At 46.4% G+C, this 24,746-nt stretch overlaps 1 protein-coding gene across 5 annotated transcripts in view; it reads right to left on the bottom strand.

Annotated features, from left to right (window-relative positions):
• Window positions 1–24,746, bottom strand: part of RTN4 (reticulon 4) — a 104,370-nt gene that overhangs the window by 6,577 nt on the left and 73,047 nt on the right. For 4 of the 5 annotated variants that reach the window (XM_063918636.1, XM_063918637.1, XM_063918638.1 and 1 more), the window contains 2 exons: window positions 9,257–9,464; window positions 1,337–1,475 (listed from right to left, as the gene is read on the bottom strand). In XM_063918636.1, coding sequence (XP_063774706.1) covers window positions 1,337–1,475; window positions 9,257–9,464 — 347 coding nt within the window. Of the gene's footprint in view, window positions 1–1,336; window positions 1,476–9,256; window positions 9,465–24,392; window positions 24,501–24,746 lie in introns of those variants that run through there. The other variant, XM_063918640.1, reaches the window with a different exon arrangement.

Genomic DNA, 24,746 nt, shown 5'->3' with positions numbered 1-24,746 from the left:
GATGTGACTAAGATGCAAAATGTAAAGAAAATGGCTACCGCTTAGTCACGCCATATGGCATAAAGATGCCATATGTACGAGAACACCTCTGTGCTACTTGCAGCTGCACTAAGCAATGTCCACCAAAGTCATACCTTATTACCGTACACGAAAACACATAGGAGGATGACCAGCATATATCGTATGCCTGTAACACAGATGCAAGGTACAAAGTCTCCACACAATAGTCAGGGGCTTTTCCATGTCTGATCAGGCTGCTCCTGGATGCCGACAAGCCCAAATGTGTAAGTGACCTTTAGATGAAACCCAAGACCATGATTTAAGATGACTTGACTGTGACGAGTCACTTCCATAGAGATGCACAGGCCACCGATGCATTGGGTTACACATGAGCAGCCAGGAATAGGATTGCAGTCTGGGGACTGACCACATGCCAACAGGTCTTCATGTTACAGAGCAGCCTGTAAGCGAATCACAGCCCTGATGTGCTCTCTGTAGGACACAATTCTATTAGCAATCATTATGTGTCACCACCTTCCCATGGGAACTCCTTCCTAGCACTGCTACACTGTACTGACACAGGCTGCTCATGTGCTGGCCTATTGTCATGGAACCAGTGCCGCCCCGTGACTAACATGCAATAGTCGTGGACAGTCATAAAAACTGGTTCCGATAACTTAGACGTTACTGTCCTATCTTATGTGTGCTGAAGACGGCAACACTAGGATAGAGGAACAGTGTCCAGGCTAGGCTGCAGGCAGGGCGCCAGTGATCGGCAACCGTAACTATTCCCACTTCGGCCCGTGGGTGGGAAGGCACAGGCAGGCTATTTTAGCAGGGTGCCGCGTCCTACTAAAACAACCTGCAGCTAGTCCAATGCATGAGCAGCGGTGGACACTTGTCTACCAAGTATAAGTATGAGATCCCATACCTAGAAATATTATAGAATGTTCTGAAAGCCATAATGACCAAAAGAAAATAATCACCGTCTTTAGTTATACACTGCATTAAAGGTTTCTTATATTGTGGTGAACGTCTGAAGACTAACATTGGACCAGGAATGTAAAGAGTCTAAAACTAAATAAACAGGAGATTTTGAATGAATGAATGAATGAATGAATTAATTAAACCACATCCACTGAAACTCTCTTAAAAAATGAGGAGGTGGGGGGTGTATGGTTAGTGAACACAATCTCAAATGATCTAATCAGGGGGAAGCTAGCAACAGTATGAGAAACAATGAGAACAAAATTTAAATTTTGTATTTTACATGTTTACCCAAAACAAACAGAAAAGCTCAGAGATCCCCCATGCATTCTGGATAATAGATGCCTACCTTCAGAGAATCCACCAGGTCCTCCACCAGGAAGAGGCGCCGGAGCTCCTTAAGTGTGCAGTTAATGTGTCCCAGGGCAACATTGCAATATTTCTGGACAAGGTCTTCAGACACAGCGACATTGGACTCTAAGTAGGATCTGATGACAACAAGTGGAGTATTGATTAGGGCAGAGAACGATATATTCTGAATGAAGCTCTTCTGCTTCTGTGAGGTCTCATTGACAAATATAACTCCACTAGGAGGAAAAACAATATGCTAATTTAGCCTGGAAATGGCACAGGGTGGGTTTCATACTGCACTTTGTCATTTAGACATGTGTAACCCTTGTGAGGTATATTCCCACCATCGCTCTCCTCTGATATTGGTTTAATGTATACACTTCAAAAGCACCATAAAAAAAACAAAAACTGGATAAAAATAAATAAATAAATAAAAGCTACCTATGGTGCCACAAGGGGTCTGCAGCGCCTAAGAGTACAGAAGCAGTATGAAGAAAAGAAGAAATAAGTGTTACAGTACAGAGCATTGCAGGACATGGACAATATATAAGCAGCAGGGCATGAGCATAACGACAGCAGACAATGGAAGGCAGCCCTGAAGGACGCACTGGGGGCAGATTCAATTGTTTTGGGAATATAAAATCCTGTTTAAACTGGACTTTTTAGACACCCAAGCAATTGTCAACAGTTTGGGCGCTCATGCACATTGCGCATGTCGCACCCAAATTAACCGGCTTTAGCTATCTAAAACTGCTATACCCGTCTAAAGTTCTGCTATGAGCATCCAAACTACTGTTTGGACGCTCAAAGTGCAGAGTTTGCACACATTTCTTCTCGCACCTCTGGAGGCTGCGAGAAAAACGGTGTCCCCTGTGGATGCTGGGAGCCCAACGATAGAACTACTGAATTGTTCTAGTGGCGGCTGCAATAAAAACAATTTAATTAGCCTCTTCGAATCTACAGCTATAGTGGTAACTTAAGAAAATGCCCGTAAAACAAACTGTGATTTAGCTTTCATCCAATATCAGTCTTTTACGGACAGAAACACAGTATAAAATCTTAGCTTAGGAAATACATTGTCACCTTTCATGGTAATCAGTCTTATAATAGGAAAAGACAGATAAATGAAGTTTAGGACACAATCAGATTGGTCTACATAGTGGTACCTTCCATAACGGCGACAAGTGCTTATTCCCCAAGAATATCCGTCACACGCATATAACTCTGCAGAGGCGCGTATTTGTCAGTGATGTGCGGCCTATAGGCCAAATGCAAACAGTATCTAAGGGGTCGATTCAATTCTGCTATTCAATACAGTGCCAAGTGACACTCAATTGTCGGGAATTCTCTCACCCTGGGGGATGTGAGAGGAAACCCGACAAAAGTGTTGCCGCGCGGCCCGCGCAAGGCTGATTCTGTCAGGAATCAGCGTCATGGCAGGGAGTTAAGTCGGAGAATGCCCGTTTTCTCGACAAATCAACCTGTTAAGTCCAGGAGAACGGGCATTCGCCGACTTAACTTGAGTTGAATAGCGACGGGAGCTAATTCCCGGCGCTATTCAACTGTCGGAGAATTTAATCGACCCCTAAGATAGAGGTATAATTGGGGGAAGCACAACCTGCACACCCTAATTACAACCATAATAAGGGGTGTTATGCTGAGGGCTGGGGGGGGGGGGGGGGGGGGGGAAAGATGGGGTAGAAAAGAAACCACAGATGCCAACTCTATACTGATTAGCAGTGCTTAGTATTATAGTGTGTGAATCTGCAATTTGTTTTTTTTAAATCTTTTTCCCCTAGAGGTAGGATACCTGCCGTGAGGCCCTGTATGTGCCTGCTGTTCCCAGAACACATACCTGTAGATGGACACAAATTCCCCCCCCTTTCCTGTTTGAAGAGCCAGGGCACTGGGGCAGATGTATTAACCTGGAGAAGGCATAAGGAAGTGATAAACCAGTGATAAGTGCAAGGTGATAAACGAACCAATATGTAAATTAACAGTTAGGAGCAGATTGGCTGGTGCATTTATCACCTTGCACATTATCACTGGTTTATCACTTCCTTATGCATTCTCCGGGTTAATACATCTGCCCCTCTGTTTTATACTGACCCAGCGCTGGTCATTAGAAGTGGCTGTTACGTGGTACAACACGTAGTGCTGGGGTAGAATTACAAGCTCAGCTCTGCACATTATGGGGGCTAGTCATATGCGTATGGTTTAATTGTTTATCAGGGTTTGTTTTCTAGTCACCATGACCACCTCCGTAAGTTATACAAACCAAAGAAAAAGACAGAACCTCTACAGTAGGCCCTGTATTGCACACACTGCTCATAGCACAAACAGTTACACACTGAGCTTTCAATAAAATAAATGAAAATCCTTTTCTCAAATCCTAAATTGCCAATCTACAGGGTGAAACTTGGGTTTTGCTATACAACACTGCGCGCTCCTTCCCACACCAGCATCAAGTCCTAGCTGTAAGCTTTGTTGCCAAAAATAACTGTCCTCTGTAAAATGAGATCTCTGAGGGGCTCCGTGATCTCTCTACAAATGTGCGGTTCAGGAGATCATTGGAAATTAACATGCCTGCGTTTCGCACCCCTTGTAGCCACCATGCTTCTATTCCACAGCTGTCGGGCTCTGCTCCAGTTATAAACCTCTAAACGGACAGAAAACCCGGGTAAAATGCCATGAAATAGGAAGGAGCAGGAAATCTATGCTCTGAGCCAGCAAATTAGCCTCGTATACACTGAGGGGCAGAAACAGGGGGAGGGGGATAATGTAAGAAAGAATATAGATATTTTTGGCACAAGTAGTCCAGGCCTGACTGCTCTGGTGACCTTGAAGAATTACGTAAGCTCTCACTAAACCGAGCAACATGTAGAGTATGTCTGCATAAGGGGAATTTGCTGGAGATGACCCACAGTGCAACTAAAATAAGGGCATCAATGGGGCATTCTGCAGTGTCAGTTTCTATGCCGTAAGCTACAATGGCAACTTTATGTAATCTATGCTATGCAGCTGTACGGCTAAAAGAAGGCCACTGACAACTGTAGTGTCCTATAAATATGTCTTAATATACAATGGTATTTAAACGAAGCATTATGTAGGAATGTTAATTGATGCAATCATAATTAAGGTTAATACTGGTAGACGTAAGAATTGGTTGTTTTCATGTAGCTACAAATGCCTGAAGCATTGGCTGCATGCGACATCTGATGGCGATATCACATCATCATGTAATAACTGTGGGAGTCTGGGGGAGACATATAAAGTGATGATGCATCAACCATCAGCCTAACAGGAGGGGAAGATTTGTCAAAGCTTGGAGAGATAAAGGGGGGTATCCTATTAACAGAGGTACCTTACCGCTGCTAATAGGATCGCCGGGGGCTATCCTATTTGCCCCGATGCGGTACGCTCCTCCCCTGATGCCGGCACTTATCAGAGATCATGCCTCAGGCACTCAAATCATACTCCGTGATAAGCAGGCTGCCATAGCCGCGATAACCTGACGTGTTATCGCACGGCCGCGCGTCCATTTTCGGCTGATGAAAATGGCCTCTAACTGGCTAGCGCGATAATGACCATCATTAATCATGATACTCGGCTGGTTTTATCTGCCGAAAACGGATCAGGGCTACCATTCAAAGTACCATTCAGGCTATATTTGAAAAGGGATATGTACGATTTGCCGGCGGGCGGGATGACGGCTGTCATGATCCTGACAGCCGGATCTCGTCCACCAGAATGCCGGCAGCGGGGCGAGCGCTAGAAAGTCCCTTGCGGGCTTGCTGCACTCGCAACACATTAAATTCACCATCTATGGCTGTTGTGGACAGAGAGAGAGAGAGAGAGAGAGAAAGAAAAAGAGATAGAGAGAGAGAGAGAGTGTAGCCTGTGTCAGCTGCATTTCACCTCATCGGGGTTCAGACATCTGTATTGTGACCGCCAGGATCCCGACTGCCGGTATTTTAACAGCTTCCCTTTGAAAACAAAGGACAACTGATTGGTTGGCACAAGCTTTGATCATTCTCGCCATAGTCACTAGCATGCCTACTGGGTAATGTGATAAGCTGCGTCGCTCTATACTGAAGGGAATTTTAGCGAATCCGTCATTTGAAGAGTAAAACCTAGCGATGCCGTTCGCTCACTGAAGCAGTAGTGCACCTATTATATGGTCAGGGCTCTAGAAAATATCATGTCATAGCTAATTTTAGTGCCAGCAAAGTTTTACTGAAGTGCTAAATATATGACCGGTCTTGATTTGAGTCTGCCCTAAGGCTACTGCCATGCTTTCAGATAGAGGACGTTTGGGCACAGTAAGTAACCAATTATTTCCTAAATTGCACACGGGATATATTTCTGTAAAGTACTTCATGGGTTTATTATAAGAACTTGCTAGACTGATCAAAAATGATTGTCATTACGAGTCTAAGGAGCCAGGATTTTTTTCCAGCCTAGGTAGATCATAATGAGAGTTTTAAGAGGATGTATTAATTTGTTTTTCGGCACCAGCACCTCATAAAATCTATTCAATTGTTTGTGCCAACAGGTGAGAGTTTGCAGACGCCCATCATTTCTACTCACACCCTCTTGAGGTGGCGAACAGAATTCACCAAACGTCATATGAATAGGCATCAGAACTGCAGGTTCAGCAACACCCAATACTCTGCACTGGTTTAGTGGCTTTACACATCTAAAACTGGTGCAGTTGGGTGTGACAAATAATGGCCACTCGCACACATCTGCAGGACAGCCTAATATCACCAAAAAACAACAGAGATGCTCCCTTAGAGCAAAACAGCATAAAGAGCAAAATAGTAATTGACAAATTTAGGGCCAGATTAAATTCTTATTGCGGGTCCCGACACCAGCCGGCAGCTAATCAAATGTTGCTGCCGACAGGCACAAGAAGTTCATTTCAGCTTGCTACCCCTGTCTGAAATGCTCGTAAAAGACCTGTTTTGGCGCCCAAATGGTCCTTTTCATGCTCACGCCCATTACTTTAGTCGGGTTTATGTGTTTTGGGTGAGATCAGCGCGATAAGTGAGGGCAATTCAATATTAGCCCGCGATCTCCCATCACTTTAGACGGAAGATCGGACGCAAACAATTGAATTTCCCCCTCCTTACAATGAGGAATGCTGCAGTATTGGCAGCAATACGTGTTAGCCTTATACTTAGTGGAAAATTCAATGGCCAGGCGAATTGCCACTGCATTTAAACAACCAACAATAGCCCGATTCACCCCAAAAGTGCTCACACCCGAACAATTGAGCGGGATCCCACTGCTGTATTTTACGGCAAAGACCATTACACGGACAGAAAAGGTCTATTTAGGTTTTATTTGTGCAATTAGCATGCAAGAGCTCAACTGCACATAATGTAAAACATAACATTTTATTTGATCTACTATTATCTCGGCGAGTGCAGTCTATATCCAACCACACTGACAGACCCCTGAGATCCGAATGCCTGGCTGGAGCGCCAAATGTCCAGACGTTGCTCAGCTTTACCACTCTGTGGCCTAACTGGACTTCGATTAAGCTGCTCAGCATTTAGGCCAAGCATGAAGACTGTGTGGAGAATAGAAGCCATCCAGTAGGTGTTTTAGTGATACGTGCAACCATTATTTCTTGTAGCAAGTCAATACAGCATTGCCACACCAAAATCAAATGTAATATTGTTGCACAATTTGTTATGGATGCAACGAAGCTTATTCTCAGTTTAAAGTTCATTCACTGGATTGCAGCACAGTGTTCTTTTTGAAAGATAATTCAGAACGTTCTTAACTAGGGAATAGGTGAAGAGATTTACAAGTCTGGTGTGTGAACCAAGATTGTACCATTAACAGACTGTCCATGATGAGAGAGAGAGAGAGAGAGAGAGAGAGAGAGAGAGAGAGAGAGAGAGAGAGAGAGAGAGAGAGAGAGAGAACCATTCATTCCCCATTAGCCAAATATTGACTTCAATATCAATAAGTTCACCAGCTGCTGCATTTATTTATATTACATGTATTTGTGGGCGAGGCGGTAACTGTCATATTACACGTAACATAACATTACATAAGCAACACACGCTTGGATTACATACTGTAACTGAAGTGGATGAAGATGTTATGCAACAATTTTCTGAGGAGTTACTCTTTTTTTTTTTAAAGGATGAAGGTGTTATGCCATAAGGATCACAGTAACAATGTTATTTTACATGTTGATATTTCCGTATTGGTCTAATTAGTAGCATTGACCTTCATCCTCCCGCCTCTTCAGTTCATGGTAAATAATTTTATTTATATAGCGCTCTTTCTCCAATAGGACTCAATACTCTTAAATCACACAATCCCCATTCAGACTTAAATAAAAGAAAATAAATAAATGATAAAAAGTGTAAACCAAAAAGACGGTTGAAACACTTCCAGGCGGATTTGACTAATCAACGAAGTCTTCAAAACAGGTTATAAAGTCCTCAAATATTTATTTCATGTACTTGATAAAAAGAAAAGTCATTAAAGAGAAAGCTTTAGTCTGGCCTTGGTTCCGTCTCCTCTTACATATAAATACAAGAACAATTTCTGTATCACGCTAAAGTATCTGAGAGCGGACAATGACAATTGGGCTGATTAGATTAGCTTCAGGCTTCATCGTGGCTTTAGCTCCTGATCAAAGTGCCCCAAGCTATTCAATCACGGTCGATAAGCTCGAGATAGCTTTACACCCTGGTAAAGTGCCCGAGTTATTAAATTGCCTGTGGTAAGCCCGTATATAGCTTTAGACCCAGGTTAAGTACTGGAGGATATACACTTAGTGCCTAGTGTAAGCACACGACAAGACTCCAGCTGCGAGAAAATTATAGGTGAAGCACCATCTGGCATGTGTAGTTCAAAGCAAACGTTAAGGGTACAGTAAATGCAGAAAACACGAAATAATTGTGTTCCGAATGTGCTCGTTATGCGCTTGCCCTGTACATCAGACATGTCGATCAACAGCTAACTGCTAAATCCATCTATCCTATATGTTAAGGGGGGTACAAATGGAGCGATGTTCAGCTAATTTCTAAGCAATCTGACCAGATTGCTTAGAAATAAGCTGAACATCACTCCGTGTGTAGGGGTGCCGGCGACAGCGAAGCAGGATAGTATTAGATATATCATATGCAGTTTTTTTTGTATACGATGTATCTTTTACTTTCCCATCCATTTACTGCGGGATCCGACATATAACGAGTGCAGCATAACGATCCGATGCACACGGGAACACGTATCGGATCGGGGGGAAAAGCACACCGAAAATGCCCGATTTCACCCAATATCGGGCTGCATGTCCGAATTGGGCTGAAAACGACCATTATCGGTCTAGTGTTCGGGGCCCTTTATTCTGCCGAGCAGTAAGGTGTCACTACAGCAGAACAACGATCTGAATTAGATAAGGTTATGTTGACTGACTTATCTATAAGATAAGTGACTCATTTAGAAGACACAAGATACAAACAAGTGTACTGCCATAAAATGGTATCTGCATCTCTTCCTACTGACGCCAAGTCCAATACACCACACTCAGCGCACGTGCACAGACACCAACATTAGTTACATGGGCTACAAAATTCTATTACAGAAAAGTTCCATGGGCCAGCTACAGAAATCTTTAAAAAAAATAATAATAATAAAATAAAGATACATCGCCAACCCAGAATGAAAGCAGCCATGTAGTCTGGGCTCAATCAATTCACCAGGAACTAAATGCTCCAGTGAGGTCACAAATTTACACTGAATAGATTGGATGCGCTTCACTGGAACCTACGGCTTATAGGAGACAGGCTCTGTGAATGTAGTATGGAACACAGTACGATTATGCACAAGACAGAATATTGTAATGGACATTTAGCAGGATTGTTGCATCGGGTTTCATCGCAACACTTACTTGAACGGATGTCCTTCGTCGGATTTCTGAATGGCTTGCAGGACCCCCTTGTATATTCTAAAGCTGATGGTGACTGAGAGCAGGCCCAAGGCAATGTATGCGCTCACACTGACGATGCTGAACACGGTTAGAGACAGCAGCAGGAACAGGCTGGCTCCAAACACCGCTCCGGACTTCTTAATGTCCCGCCAGTACAGGAGGTCGACAACTAGCAAAGGAAAGGGAAACCATTAGAACGTGACATTCACAATCACCACCTCTCTATAAAACAGAATGTTATGGACAGATTCAGCAATGAAAGTATCAGTAATTAATATCACTGAAGTTCTATCTGCTATAGTAATGGAGACACGAATGGGAGGACAAAAAACTGTCAGATCTGGCAACAAAAGCGTTAATGGGAAAACACACCACACAGAAGTGCACAGCCATGTGCCAGGATTACACGGAGCACCAGGCAATGTGTTTCACTTACTACTAAAGGTTTAGTTCAGATAAACATGGCCCACTGGTGAATAACGCACAGGAAAATGCCAATTATGCACATAATGCTACAAAGCAGCAGTAGGCGCCCATTCCCGCCATGCCAGCAGCCCCACAATGTGCAGTAATGGGAAACGATCCACCCTTTCAGGGTCACGTTTTCCAAACTGACCCGTCTCAATGCACCCATTATATAGAGCCGAAACGCTGGCCTGACAGGAAACCTCTTCAACAACTGAGCACACTTGACAGAGATGTAGATTGCCAACACTGGAGTGCCTCTGTATAGTTGTGCCATACGGGCACAGAATACTGCATACTTTGTGCTGCGACCATAGCCTTCAATCCTAAACTTACACCCAGTATATGTAGGCGCAAGTTTTGCAGTCCTCATAGCCAACGCCAGATGCATCTTACTGGTGTGTGCTTAACGTTCAGTGCAGAAAGGGTGTTAACGCCCCATGGTGCATACACTCTACAACGCTTGGCCAGTGCTAGAAGCCAGTACAAAAAGGAAAACATTAGGATTGGCTGAATGCAATATAAACAGGGTGTTTAGTAGACAAGCTCATAAGTAACATTAATGCAGACTATATTCATTTGGGCGTGGTCATATTCCTCCCATAGACAGTGGGGTCTTACTGCTATATAGGACGCTGAACAAAACATCTAAAAATTTCCCTTCATTACATGGGAACTATGATTGGAACGAGGCACCTAAAACTTAAAAATTAAATAAACCAAAGGCTATAAAGCTGAACACCTCTTAAAAAATAAGAATTTACTTACCGATAATTCTATTTCTCATAGTCCGTAGTGGATGCTGGGGACTCCGAAAGGACCATGGGGGATAGCGGCTCCGCAGGAGACTGGGCACAAAGTAAAAGCTTTAGGACTAGCTGGTGTGCACTGGCTCCTCCCCCTATGACCCTCCTCCAAGCCTCAGTTAGGATACTGTGCCCGGACGAGCATACACAATAAGGAAGGATTTTGAATCCCGGGTAAGACTCATACCAGCCACACCAATCACACCGTACAACTTGTGATCTGAACCCAGTTAACAGCATGATAACAGAAGGAGCCTCTGAAAAGATGGCTCACAACAACAATAACCCGATTTTTGTAACAATAACTATGTACAAGTAATGCAGACAATCCGCACTTGGGATGGGCGCCCAGCATCCACTACGGACTATGAGAAATAGAATTATCGGTAAGTAAATTCTTATTTTCTCTAACGTCCTAGTGGATGCTGGGGACTCTGAAAGGACCATGGGGATTATACCAAAGCTCCCAAACGGGCGGGAGAGTGCGGATGACTCTGCAGCACCGAATGAGAGAACTCCAGGTCCTCCTCAGCCAGGGTATCAAATTTGTAGAATTTAGCAAACGTGTTTGCCCCTGACCAAGTAGCTGCTCGGCAAAGTTGTAAAGCCGAGACCCCTCGGGCAGCCGCCCAAGATGAGCCCACTTTCCGTGTGGAATGGGCTTTTACAGATTTTGGCTGTGGCAGGCCTGCCACAGAATGTGCAAGCTGAATTGTACTACAAATCCAACGAGCAATCGTCTGCTTAGAAGCAGGAGCACCCAGCTTGTTGGGTGCATACAGGATAAACAGCGAGTCAGATTTTCTGACTCCAGCCGTCCTGGAAACATATTTTCAGGGCCCTGACTACGTCCAGCAACTTGGAATCCTCCAAGTCCCTAGTAGCCGCAGGCACCACAATAGGTTGGTTTAAGTGAAATGCTGAAACCACCTTAGGGAGAAATTGAGGACGAATCCTCAATTCTGCCCTGTCCGTATAAAAAATTAGGTAAGGGCTTTTATAGGATAAAGCCGCCAATTCTGATACCCGCCTGGCTGAAGCCAGGGCTAACAGCATTACCACTTTCCATGTGAGATATTTCAAGTCCACAGTGGTGAGTGGTTCAAACCAATGTGATTTTAGGAATCCCAACACTACATTGAGATCCCAAGGTGCCACTGGAGGCACAAAAGGAGGCTGTATATGCAGTACTCCCTTGACAAACGTCTGAACTTCAGGAACAGAAGCTAGTTCTTTTTGGAAGAATATCGACTGGGCCGAAATTTGAACCTTAATGGACCCTAATTTGAGGCCCATAGACAGTCCTGTTTGCAGGAAATGCAGGAATCGACCCAGTTGAAATTCCTCCGTAGGGGCCTTCCTGGCCTCGCACCACGCAACATATTTACGCCAAATACGGTGATAATGTTGTACGGTTACATCCTTCCTGGCTTTGATCAGGGTAGGGATGACTTCATCCGGAATGCCTTTTTCCTTCAGGATCCGGCGTTCAACCGCCATGCCGTCAAACGCAGCCGCGGTAAGTCTTGGAACAGACATGGTCCCTGCTGGAGCAGGTCCTGTCTTAGAGGTAGAGGCCACGGGTCTTCCGTGAGCGTCTCTTGAATTTCCGGGTACCAAGTCCTTCTTGGCCAATCCGGAGCCACGAGTATAGTCTTTACTCCTCTCCTTATGATTCTCAGTACTTTTGGTATGAGAGGAAGAGGAGAAAACACATACACTGACCGGTACACCCACGGTGTTACCAGAGCGTCCACAGCTATTGCCTGAGGGTCCCTTGACCTGGAGCAATATCTGTCCAGTTTTTTGTTGAGGCGAGACGCCATCATGTCCACCTTTGGTTTTTCCCAACGGTTTACAATCATGTGGAAGACTTCTGGGTGAAGTCCCCACTCCCCCGGGTGAAGATCGTGTCTGCTGAGGAAGTCTGCTTCCCAGTTGTCCACTCCCGGAATGAACACTGCTGACAGTGCTATCACATGATTTTCCGCCCAGCGAAGAATCCTTGCCACTTCCGTCATTGCCCTCCTGCTTCTTGTGCCGCCCTGTCTGTTTACGTGGGCGACTGCCGTGATGTTGTCCGACTGGATCAATACTGGCTGACCCTGAAGCAGAGGCCTTGCCTGACTTAGGGCATTGTAAATGGCCCTTAGTTCCAGGATATTTATGTGAAGTGACGTTTCCATGCTTGACCACAAGCCCTGGAAATTTTTTCCCTGTGTGACTGCTCCCCAGCCTCTCAGGCTGGCATCCGTGGTCACCAGGACCCAATCCTGAATGCCGAATCTGCGGCCCTCTAGGAGATGAGCACTCTGTAACCACCACAGGAGAGACACCCTTGTCCTTGGAGACAGGGTTATCCGCTGATGCATTTGAATATGCGATCCGGACCATTTGTCTAGCAGATCCAACTGAAAAGTTCTTGCGTGGAATCTGCCGAATGGAATCGCTTCGTAAGAAGCCACCATCTTTCCCAGGACCCTTGTGCACTGATGCACTGACACCTGGCCTGGTCTTAGGAGTTTCCTGACTAGGTCGGATAACTCCCTGGCTTTCTCTTCCGGGAGAAACACCTTTTTCTGTACTGTGTCCAGAATCATCCCTAGGAACAGCAGACGTGTCGTCGGAATCAGCTGCGATTTTGGAATATTTAGAATCCATCCGTGCTGTCGTAGTACTATTTGAGATAGTGCTACTCCGACCTCTAACTGTTCTCTGGACCGTGCCCTTATCAGGAGATCGTCCAAGTAAGGGATAATTAAGACGCCTTTTCTTCGAAGAAGAATCATCATTTCGGCCATTACCTTGGTAAAGACCCGGGGTGCCGTGGACAATCCAAACGGCAGCGTCTGAAACTGATAGTGACAGTTCTGTACCACAAACCTGAGGTACCCTTGGTGAGAAGGGCAAATTGGGACATGGAGGTAAGCATCCTTGATGTCCAGAGACACCATGTAGTCCCCTTCTTCCAGGTTCGCTATCACTGCTCTGAGTGACTCCATCTTGAACTTGAACCTTTTTATGTAAGTGTTCAAGGCTTTCAGATTTAAAATGGGTCTCACCGAGCCGTCCGGCTTCGGTACCACAAACAGCGTGGAGTAATACCCCTTTCCCTGTTGTAGGAGGGGTACCTTGATTATCACTTGCTGGGAATACAGCTTGTGAATGGCTTCCAATACCGCCTCCCTGTCGGGGGTAGACGTTGGTAAAGCAGACTTCAGGAACCGGCGAGGGGGAGACGTCTCGAATTCCAATTTGTACCCCTGAGATACTACCTGCAGGATCCAGGGGTCCACTTGCGAGTGAGCCCACTGCGCGCTGAAATTCTTGAGACGGGCCCCCACCGTGCCTGAGTCCGCTTGTAAGGCCCCAGCGTCATGCTGAGGACTTGGCAGAAGCGGGGGAGGGCTTCTGTTCGTGGGAAGAAGCTGTCTGTTGCAGTCTTTTTCCCCTTCCTCTGCCCCGGGGCAGATATGAGTGGCCTTTTGCCCGCTTGCCCTTAAGGGGACGAAAAGACTGAGCCTGAAAAGACGGTATCTTTTTCTGCTGCGAGGTGACTTGGGGTAAAAAGGTGGATTTCCCAGCCGTTGCCACCAGGTCCGATAGACCGCCCCCAAATAACTCCTCCCCTTTATACGGCAATACTTCCATATGTCGTTTGGAATCCGCATCCCCTGACCACTGTCGCGTCCATAATCCTCTTCTGGCAGAAATGGACATCGCACTTACTCTTGATGCCAGAGTGCAAATGTCTCTGTGCATCTCGCATATATAGGAATGCATCCTTTAAATGCTCTATAGTCAATAATATATTGTCCCTGTCCAGGGTATCAATATTTTCAGTCAGGGAATCCGACCAAGCCACCCCAGCACTGCACATCCAGGCTGAGGCGATTGCTGGTCGCAGTATAACACCAGTATGAGTGTATATACTTTTAAGGATATTTTCCAGCCTCCTATCTGCTGGCTCCTTAAGGGCGGCCGTTTCTGGAGACGGTAACGCCACTTGTTTTGATAAGCGTGTGAGCGCCTTATCCACCCTAGGGGGTGTTTCCCAACGAGCCCTAACCTCTGGTGGGAAGGGATATAGTGCCAATAATTTTTTAGAAATTAGCAGTTTTTTGTCGGGGGTAACCCACGCTTCATCACACACTTCATTCAATTCATCTGATTCAGGAAAAACTACGGGTAGTTTTTTCACACCCCACATAATACCCCTTTTTGTGGTACTTGCAGTATCAGAGATGTGCAAAACCTCCTTCATTGCCGTGATCATGTAACGTGTGGCCCTACTGGAAAATAAGAATTTACTTACCGATAATTCTATTTCTCGGAGTCCGTAGTGGATGCTGGGGTTCCTGAAAGGACCATGGGGAATAGCGGCTCCGCAGGAGACAGGGCACAAAAGTAAAGCTTTTACAGGTCAGGTGGTGTGTACTGGCTCCTCCCCCTATGACCCTCCTCCAGACTCCAGTTAGGTACTGTGCCCGGACGAGCGTACACAATAAGGGAGGATTTTGAATCCCGGGTAAGACTCATACCAGCCACACCAATCACACCGTACAACTTGTGATCTAAACCCAGTTAACAGTATGATAACAGAGGAGCCTCTGAAAGATGGCTTCCTAAACAATAACCCGAATTAGTTAACAATAACTATGTACAAGTATTGCAGATAATCCGCACTTGGGATGGGCGCCCAGCATCCACTACGGACTCCGAGAAATAGAATTATCGGTAAGTAAATTCTTATTTTCTCTATCGTCCTAAGTGGATGCTGGGGTTCCTGAAAGGACCATGGGGATTATACCAAAGCTCCCAAACGGGCGGGAGAGTGCGGATGACTCTGCAGCACCGAATGAGAGAACTCCAGGTCCTCCTTTGCCAGGGTATCAAATTTGTAAAAATTTACAAACGTGTTCTCCCCTGACCACGTAGCTGCTCGGCAGAGTTGTAATGCCGAGACCCCTCGGGCAGCCGCCCAAGATGAGCCCACCTTCCTTGCGGAATGGGCCTTAACAGATTTAGGCTGTGGCAGGCCTGCCACAGAATGTACAAGTTGAATTTTGTTACAAAACCAACGAGCAATCGACTGCTTAGAAGCAGGTGCACCCAACTTGTTGGGTGCATACAGTATAAACAGCGAGTCAGATTTTCTGACTCCAGCCGTCCTTTAAATGTATATTTTTAAGGCTCTGACAACGTCCAACAACTTGGAGTCCTTCAAGTCGTCTGTAGCCGCAGGCACTACAATAGGCTGGTTCAGGTGAAACGCTGATACCACCTTAGGGAGAAAATGCGGACGCGTCCGCAGCTCTGCCCTATGTCGAATGGAAAATTAAATAAGGGCTTTTATAAGACAAAGCCGCCAGTTCAGATACTCTCCCGGCCGAAGCCAGGGCCAGTAACATAGTCACTTTCCATGTGAGATATTTCAAATCCACATTCTTTAGTGGTTCAAACCAATTGGATTTGAGGAAATCTAAAACTACATTTAGATCCCACGGTGCCACCTTAGGCACCACAGGAGGCTGTATATGCAGTACTCCTTTGATAAAAATCTGGACCTCAGGGACTGAGGCCAATTCTTTTTGGAAGAATATTGATAGGGCCGAAATTTGAACCTTAATAGATCCCAATTTGAGACCCATAGACAATCCTGATTGCAGGAAATGTAGGAAAACGACCCAGTTGAAATTCCTCCATCGGAGCACTCCGCTGCTCGCACCACGCAACATATTTTCGCCAAATACGGCGATAATGCTTCGCGGTGACTTCCTTCCTTGCCTTTATCAAGGTAGGAATGACTTCTTCTGGAATGCCTTTTCCTTTTAGGATCTGGCATTCAACGCCATGCCGTCAAACGCAGCCGCGGTAAGTCTTGAAAAAGACAAGGACCCTGCTGAAGCAGGTCCCTTCTCAGAAGTAGAGGCCACGGATCGTCCGTGACCATCTCTTGAAGTTCCGGGTACCAAGTCCTTCTTGGCCAATCCGGAGCCACTAGTCTTACTCCTCTTTGCCGTATAATCCTCAATACCTTTGGTATGAGAGGCAGAGGAGGAAACACATATACCGACTGGTACACCCAAGGTGTTACCAGCGCGTCCACAGCTATTGCCTGCGGATCTCTTGACCTGGCGCAATACCTGTCCAGTGTTTTGTTGAGGCGAGACGCCATCATGTCCACCATTGGTTTTACCCAACGGTTTAATAGCATGTGGAAAACTTCTGGATGAAGTCCCCACTCTCCCGGGTGAAGGTCGTGTCTGCTGAGGAAGTCTGCTTCCCAGTTGTCCACGCCCGGGATGAATACTGCTGACAGTGCTATCACGTGATTCTCCGCCCAGCGAAGGATCCTGGCAGCTTCTGCCATTGCCCTCCTGCTTCTTGTGCCGCCCTGTCTGTTTACATGGGCGACTGTCGTGATGTTGTCCGACTGGATCAACACCGGTCTTCCTTGAAGCAGAGGTTCCGCCTGGCTTAGAGCATTGTAGATTGCTCTTAGTTCCAGAATGCTTATGTGAAGAGACTTTTTCAGGCTCGACCACACTCCCTGGAAATTTCTTCCCTGTGTGACTGCTCCCCAGCCTCTCAGGCTGGCATCCGTGGTCACCAGGATCCAATCCTGTATGCCGAATCTGCGGCCCTCCAATAGATGAGCCTCCTGCAACCACCACAGAAGGGATACCCTTGTCCTCGGCGACAGGGTTATCCGCAGGTGCATCTGAAGATGCGACCCTGACCATTTGTCCAACAGATCCCTTTGCATGGAATCTGCCGAAAGGGATTGCTTCGTAAGAAGCTACCATTTTTTCCCCGGACTCTTGTGCATTGATGTACAGACACCTTTCCTGGTTTTAGGAGGTTCCTGACCAGGTCAGATAACTCCTTGGCTTTTTCTTCGGGAAGAAAAACCTTTTTCTGAACTGTGTCCAGAATCATCCCCAGGAACAGCAGACGAGTTGTCGGCATTAATTGGGATTTTGGAATATTCAGAATCCATCCGTGCTGCTTTAGCACCTCTTGAGATAGTGCTAAACCCATTTCTAGCTGTTCTCTGGACCTTGCCCTTATTAGGAGATCGTCCAAGTATGGGATAATTAATACGCCTTTTCTTCGAAGAAGAAATATTATCTCGGCCATTACCTTTGTAAAGACCCGAGGTGCCGTGGACAAACCAAACGGCAGCGTCTGAAACTGATAGTGACAGTTTTGTACAACGAACCTGAGGTACCCCTGGTGTGAGGGGTAATTGGAACGTGGAGATACGCATCCTTGATGTCCAAGGATACCATAAAGTCCCCTTCTTCCAGGTTCGCTATCACTGCTCTGAGTGACTCCATCTTGAACTTGAACTTCTTTATGTATAGGTTCAAGGACTTCAGATTTAGAATAGGCCTTACCGAGCCATCCGGCTTCGGTACCACAAATAGAGTGGAATAATACCCCTTCCCTTGTTGTAGAAGAGGTACCTTGACTATCACCTGCTGAGAATACAGCTTGTGAATGGCTTCCAAAACCGTCTCCCTTTCTGAGGGGGACGTTGGTAAAGCAGACTTCAGGAAACGGCGAGGTGGCTCTGTCTCTAATTTCAACCTGTACCCCTGAGATATTATCTGCAGGATCCAGGGATTTACCTGCGAGTGAGCCCACTGCGCGCTGTAATTTTTGAGACGACCGCCTACCGCCCCCGAGTCCGCTTGCGAAGCCCCAGCGTCATGCTGAGGCTTTTGTAGAAACCGGGGAGGGCTTCTGTTCCTGGGAAGGAGCTGCCTGTTGCTGTCTCTTCCCTCGTCCTCTGCCTCATGGCAGATATGAATAGCCCTTTGCTCTCTTATTTTTAAAGGAACGAAAGGGCTGCGGTTGAAAGGTCGGTGCCTTTTTCTGTTGGGGAGTGACTTGAGGTAGAAAGGTGGATTTCCCGGCCGTAGCCGTGGCCACCAAATCCGATAGACCAACCTCAAATAACTCCTCTACGCATCGCCTGTCCACTGTCGTGTCCATAAAGCTCTTCTGGCCGAAATGGACATAGCACTTACCCGTGATGCCAGTGTGCAGATATCTCTCTGTGCATCACGCATATAAAGAAATGCATCCTTTATTTGTTCTAACGACAGTAAAATATTGTCCCTGTCCAGGGTATCAATATTTTCGATCAGGGACTCTGACCAAACTACCCCAGCACTGCACATCCAGGCAGTCGCAATAGCTGGTCGTAGTATAACACCTGCATGTGTGTATATACCTTTTTGGATATTTTCCATCCTCCTATCTGATGGATCTTTAAGTGCGTCCGTCTCAGGAGAGGGTAACGCCACTTGTTTTGATAAGCGTGTTAGCGCTTTGTCCACCCTAGGAGGTGTTTCCCAGCGCTCCCTAACCTCTGGCGGGAAAGGGTATAAAGCCAATAACTTCTTTGAAATTAGCAGTTTATCGGGGCACCCCACGCTTCATCACACACGTCATTTAATTCTTCTGATTCGGTAAAAACTACTGGTAGTTTTTTCACACCCCACATAATACCCTGTTTAGTGGTACCTGTAGTATCAGCTAAATGTAACATCTCCTTTATTGCCAAAATCATATAACGTGTGGCCCTACTGGAAAATACGGTTGATTCGTCACCTTCACCACCGGAATCAGTGCCTGTGTCTGGGTCTGTGTCGACCGACTGAGGCAAGGGACGTTTTACAGCCCCTGACGGTGTTTGAGGCGCCTGGACAGACACTAATTGAGTGTCCGGCCGCCTCATGTCGGCAAACGACTGCTTAAGCGAGTTGACGCTATCCCGTAATTCCACAAATAAAGGCATCCATTCTGGTGTCGACCCCCTAGGAGGTGACATCCTCATATTTGGCAATTGCTCCGCCTCCACACCAATAACGTCCTCATACATGTCGACACACACGTACCGACACACAGCAGACACACAGGGAATGCTCTATACGAAGACAGGACCCACTAGCCCTTTGGGGAGACAGAGGGAGAGTCTGCCAGCACACACCAAAAAGCGCTATATATGACAGGGATAGCCTTATGATTAAGTGCTCCCTTATAGCTGCTTTTATATTAATATATTGCCATTTATTCTGCCCCCCCTCTCTGTTATACCCTGTTTCTGTAGTGCAGTGCAGGGGAGAGACCTGGGAGCCTTCCTGACCAGCGGAGCTGTGACAGAAAATGGCGCCGTGTGCTGAGGAGATAGGCCCCGCCCCTTTTTCGGCGGGCTCGTCTCCCGCTATTTAGTACATTTAGGCAGGGGTAAATATCTCCATATAGCCTCTGGGGCTATATGTGAGGTATTTTTAGCCTTTTTAAAGGTTTTCATTTGCCTCCCAGGGCGCCCCCCCCCAGCGCCCTGCACCCTCAGTGACTGCCGTGTGAAGTGTGCTGAGAGAAAAATGGCGCACAGCTGCAGTGCTGTGCGCTACCTTAAGAAGACTGCAGGAGTCTTCAGCCGCCGATTCTGGACCTCTTCTTGCTTCAGCATCTGTGAGGGGGCCGGCGGCGTGGCTCCGGTGACCATCCAGGCTGTACCTGTGATCGTCCCTCTGGAGCTTCATGTCCAGTAGCCAAGAAGCCAATCCATCCTGCACGCAGGTGAGTTCACTTCTTCTCCCCTCTGTCCCTCGTTGCAGTGATCCTGTTGCCAGCAGGAATCACTGTAAAATAAAAAAACCTAAGCTAAACTCTCTAAGCAGCTCTTTATGAGAGCCACCTAGAATTGCACCCTTCTCGGCCGGGCACAAAAATCTAACTGGAGTCTGGAGGAGGGTCATAGGGGGAGGAGCCAGTACACACCACCTGACCTGTAAAAGCTTTACTTTTGTGCCCTGTCTCCTGCGGAGCCGCTATTCCCCATGGTCCTTTCAGGAACCCCAGCATCCACTTAGGACGATAGAGAAAATACGTTTGTTTCTTCACCGTCGACACTGGAGTCAGTGTCTGTGTCCGTGTCGACCCACTGAGGTAACGGGCGTTTAAAAGCCCCTGACGGTGTTTGAGACGCCTGGACAGGCACTAACTGAGCTGCCGGCTGTCTCATGTCGTCAACAGTTTTCTGTAACGTGCCGACACGGTCACGTAATTCCTTAATTACGGCCATCCATTCAGGTGTCGACTCCCTAGGGGGTGACATCACCATTATAGGCAATTGCTCCACCTCCACATCATTTTCCTCCTCATACATGTCGACACACACGTACAGACACCCAGCACACACACAGGGAATGCTCTGATAGAGGACAGGACCCACTTAGCCCCTTGGGGAGACAGAGGGAGAGTTTGCCAGCACACACCAGAGCGCTATATATGTATAGGGACAACCTTACAATAAGTGTCTATCCCTTATAGCTGCTTATATCTGTTATTTTTGCCAAATAAGTGCCCCCCTCTCTTTTTTACCCTGTTTCTGTAGTAGCAGGATGCAGGAGAGATTCTGGGAGCCTTCCTACCAGCGGAGCTGTGTGGGAAAAATGGCGCTGTGTGCTGAGGAGATAGGCCCCGCCCCCTTCACGGCGGGCTCTTCTCCCGCTTTTTTCTGGAAAACTGGCAGGGGTTAAATACATCCATATAGCCCAGGAGCTATATGTGATGTATTTTTTGCCAAATAAGGTAAATTCATTGCTTCCCAGGGCGCCCCCCCCAGCGCCCTGCACCCTCAGTGACCGAAGTGTGAAGTGCGCTGAGAGCAATGGCGCACAGCTGCAGTGCTGTGCGCTACCTTATGAAGACAGGAAAGTCTTCTGCCGCCGATTTATGGACCTCTTCTTGCTTCAGCATCTGTAAGGGGGCCGGCGGCGCGGCTCCGGGACCCATCCATGGCTGGGCCTGTGATCGTCCCTCTGGAGCTAATGTCCAGTAGCCTAAGAAGCCCAATCCACTCTGCACGCAGGTGAGTTCGCTTCTTCTCCCCATAGTCCCTCGATGCAGTGAGCCTGTTGCCAGCAGGTCTCACTGAAAATAAAAAACCTATTTAAACTTTTACTCTAAGCAGCTCAGGAGAGCCACCTAGATTGCACCCTTCTCGTTCGGGCACAAAATCTTAACTGAGGCTTGGAGGAGGGTCATAGGGGGAGGAGCCAGTGCACACCAGCTAGTCCTAAAGCTTTTACTTTGTGCCCAGTCTCCTGCGGAGCCGCTATCCCCCATGGTCCTTTCGGAGTCCCCAGCATCCACTAGGACGTTAGAGAAATAAAGGGAATATTCAATAGTAAGGGGAGGTTAAGTGCTGGAGCTGCATTTTCCTTCCAATCCGTATAAATAAAACCAAACACAAAAAGACCTGACTTGAAGAGCAGCCTAGCTGGAGACAGCAGACGGTCACATAGGAAACCATTTACACGTTTTATTTAGTACAAAGGGCATCAGTCTGACTACAGTAGCAGTGATGCAGCACATCACCCGATTGGTTGGCTGCTAGGGATATAGACTAGAACATCTATGCACAATAATAAACAGGCCCGCTTGTTATGGCCGACATGTGAATGAGGAGGAAGAGGATCTGTCCTGGAAAACAAATAATCTGGGAACATGATTTGCAGGGAAGACATGGCATAGAGAAAATGCTACCATGCAGACTTCTAATCTTTATAACGGCCCTGAAGAAACGAATTTCAAGTTTAGTAATCTGCAATGGAAGTAAGAGAGGCTGAATGGGCAATAACTAAAGGGATACTGGGAGCCTCACACCATGGCAGCACACATGCCGCAGCCTGTGTGGCCACAAAATTACACCCAGTGATCGGATTACTTCAAACCATGGCCTTCCGGTTATACTCCTTTTATAAAACACAGTATGAAGCCAACGGTGGGAAATAAATAAGAGTTTTTTTTAAAACATAATGTAAGTTCTGCCTAATAAAGACAAGTTCATATCTCTGAATTACATTTCCCTAGGCCACTATACCTATATTAGTTGGTAGAGGTCACCTGGTGTGAGAGATTCATGCAAGTCTCTTAACAGGCAAATTCATGTAGTGTCCATTAACCAGCGGTTGCGATTCTAAGTCTGACAAAGTGCCGGAACGTCTTCCATATTTACTACCTTATGCTAATGTGATAACCCTCGCTTTATGCGTATGCATGGCTCCACCTACTGTTTTCCCCAGCCACAGACGTAACTATAATTCATATTAGCACTAGAAGACCCAACTGAAAAGACGTCCCTTCTCCTTAGGTATGCCTCAAACTAGCATGGAAGACCATGGACCCCAAATAGGTGGCATCTAAGATAGCAGGACCATATATAGGGCTGTTAATGGCCATAAGGAAAGCACTGGATGTTCTTAAAAGGTGCCAAATGGGTGATTTTGCATTGGTTATTAAACGGTTGGAAAAAAAAGTGATAGCAAGCCCATTTAATCAAATTAACATTGCTCCAGCATGCAAGTACAGACAACTGTCAAGCGATTTTTCAGCGTTTCAATAAAAACATGGGGGGGGGGGGGCAACACAAAAAACCTTTTCAGCTCCCATTTGCAAATTCCAAAATCCCTCTCCCATCAATATAACACCTCCACGTATCTGTCCCACATTATTTCACCTATTACTGCGCTTTTAGAGAAAGACGTGTCATTATTGGCCAGACTATGCTATTTAAACCCCTCCAAGTGCAGGATTATTCATTGGGAGGCATGCACCACAGGTTCTGCCCTGTCCCCCGACATTTTAACCCTAGGATAAAGTAATGCCCTGCCTTCTCACCTGCTCAAGGGTGCACACACACACACACACACACACACACACACACAAAAAATTCCTCATAAAAATCAAAGTGTGTAACTCACAGAGCAAGTTTACCTTGGGAACAACTCTCTGGACCCAACTCACACCTAATTTAGGGGCAGATTTATTAAGCCTGGCGAAGTGGTACAGTGGAAGATAACGCACCAGCCAATTAGCTCCTGACTTCTATGTTAAAGGCTGGGTTTGAAAAATGACAGTTAGGAGCTGATTGGCTGGTGCGTTATCTTCCACTTTATCACTTCACCAGGCTTAATAAATCTGCCCATGAATTGACCCCTCAGGATCAGCATGCTAGTTCAAAGAAACTTCATAAAGTTGCACTGCAAAGGGATTAATCTGGTTCTAAACGTAAGGAGAGATGTTAATGGTGCCCTGCTGTTACAGCCCCCTGAGGACTATTAGATGTAGATGCTACATCTACCACTGAACAAGCACTAAAAGGAACAAAGAATTCAAGAAAAAAAACAAGAACAAAACACAATTTGGAGGAAATAATCAGTTGGGTCCTAACACAAGACGTTATTCTAAACCAGGCCACAGTAGTGCACATGCAGTCAGGAGATGCCTCAGAGACTACAGAATAAACTATAAAAGCTTTTCACTCCAGAAGCTGCAACTTTATCCCAAAATACGGACATCCCGCGTTACTTTGGGTTCTCTGCAACACATTTACAGTGCGGATTGCAATTAGGAGGTCAGAAAAAGTAGCTGTGAAAGAAGGCAGCTGCTGCCGGCGACATTTGGTAAGTAAGGATGGAACAGAAGTGGCATCTGCTAGCACTATAAATAGCAGCCTGCATCTACACCGTCCATGTACAGCTCACACTGCGGGACACCCCGTCTCTCGCACCAGCACTTAACACCCAGAATTTAGTTTTCTTTTTTGTTACTTATAAATAAAATAAGTAAAAGAATAAATAAAGTATAAAAGGAGTGAGCAGGACGCATGCACAGAGCTACTATGTGAGCGTGCTAAATGGGGACATGAAATATTAAAGTGCCATGGGATTAGCAAGGAATTAAACATGCAGTAAAACAATGGCTACAGCCCCAGGTCGGAGCCTGGCTAACCCACTGACCAGCTCTGGAATCCATCCTGAGGCAGCACACATGCACCGAGACCTTCCACAGCTGACTGACTGGAGCTCCTTTCACTTCCTACGCAACTGCCTGCTGTGACTCAGCCACGGGCAGAACACACCCCCACACCCCAGACTGTCCACAGCATTCAGTCAATGGGCTGCAGAGAGGGGGGAGGGGGAAGAGCTCTATACAGACTCATTACCCACTCACTATACCTACCATAAACTACTAAGCTCTATTACAAAATAAAAAGATATAAACATTAAAGTTTAACAAGGACACCAAAGGGTGCATTCATTTCAGAGCAATGGCCCTGGATAGTCGGGGCAAAGCTACATTTTTCCATCACT

The sequence above is a fragment of the Pseudophryne corroboree genome, chromosome 4 (genome assembly GCF_028390025.1).
Source record: "Pseudophryne corroboree isolate aPseCor3 chromosome 4, aPseCor3.hap2, whole genome shotgun sequence".
NCBI lineage: Eukaryota > Metazoa > Chordata > Amphibia > Anura > Myobatrachidae > Pseudophryne > Pseudophryne corroboree.
This window is presented reverse-complemented; position numbering and strand designations above follow the sequence as displayed.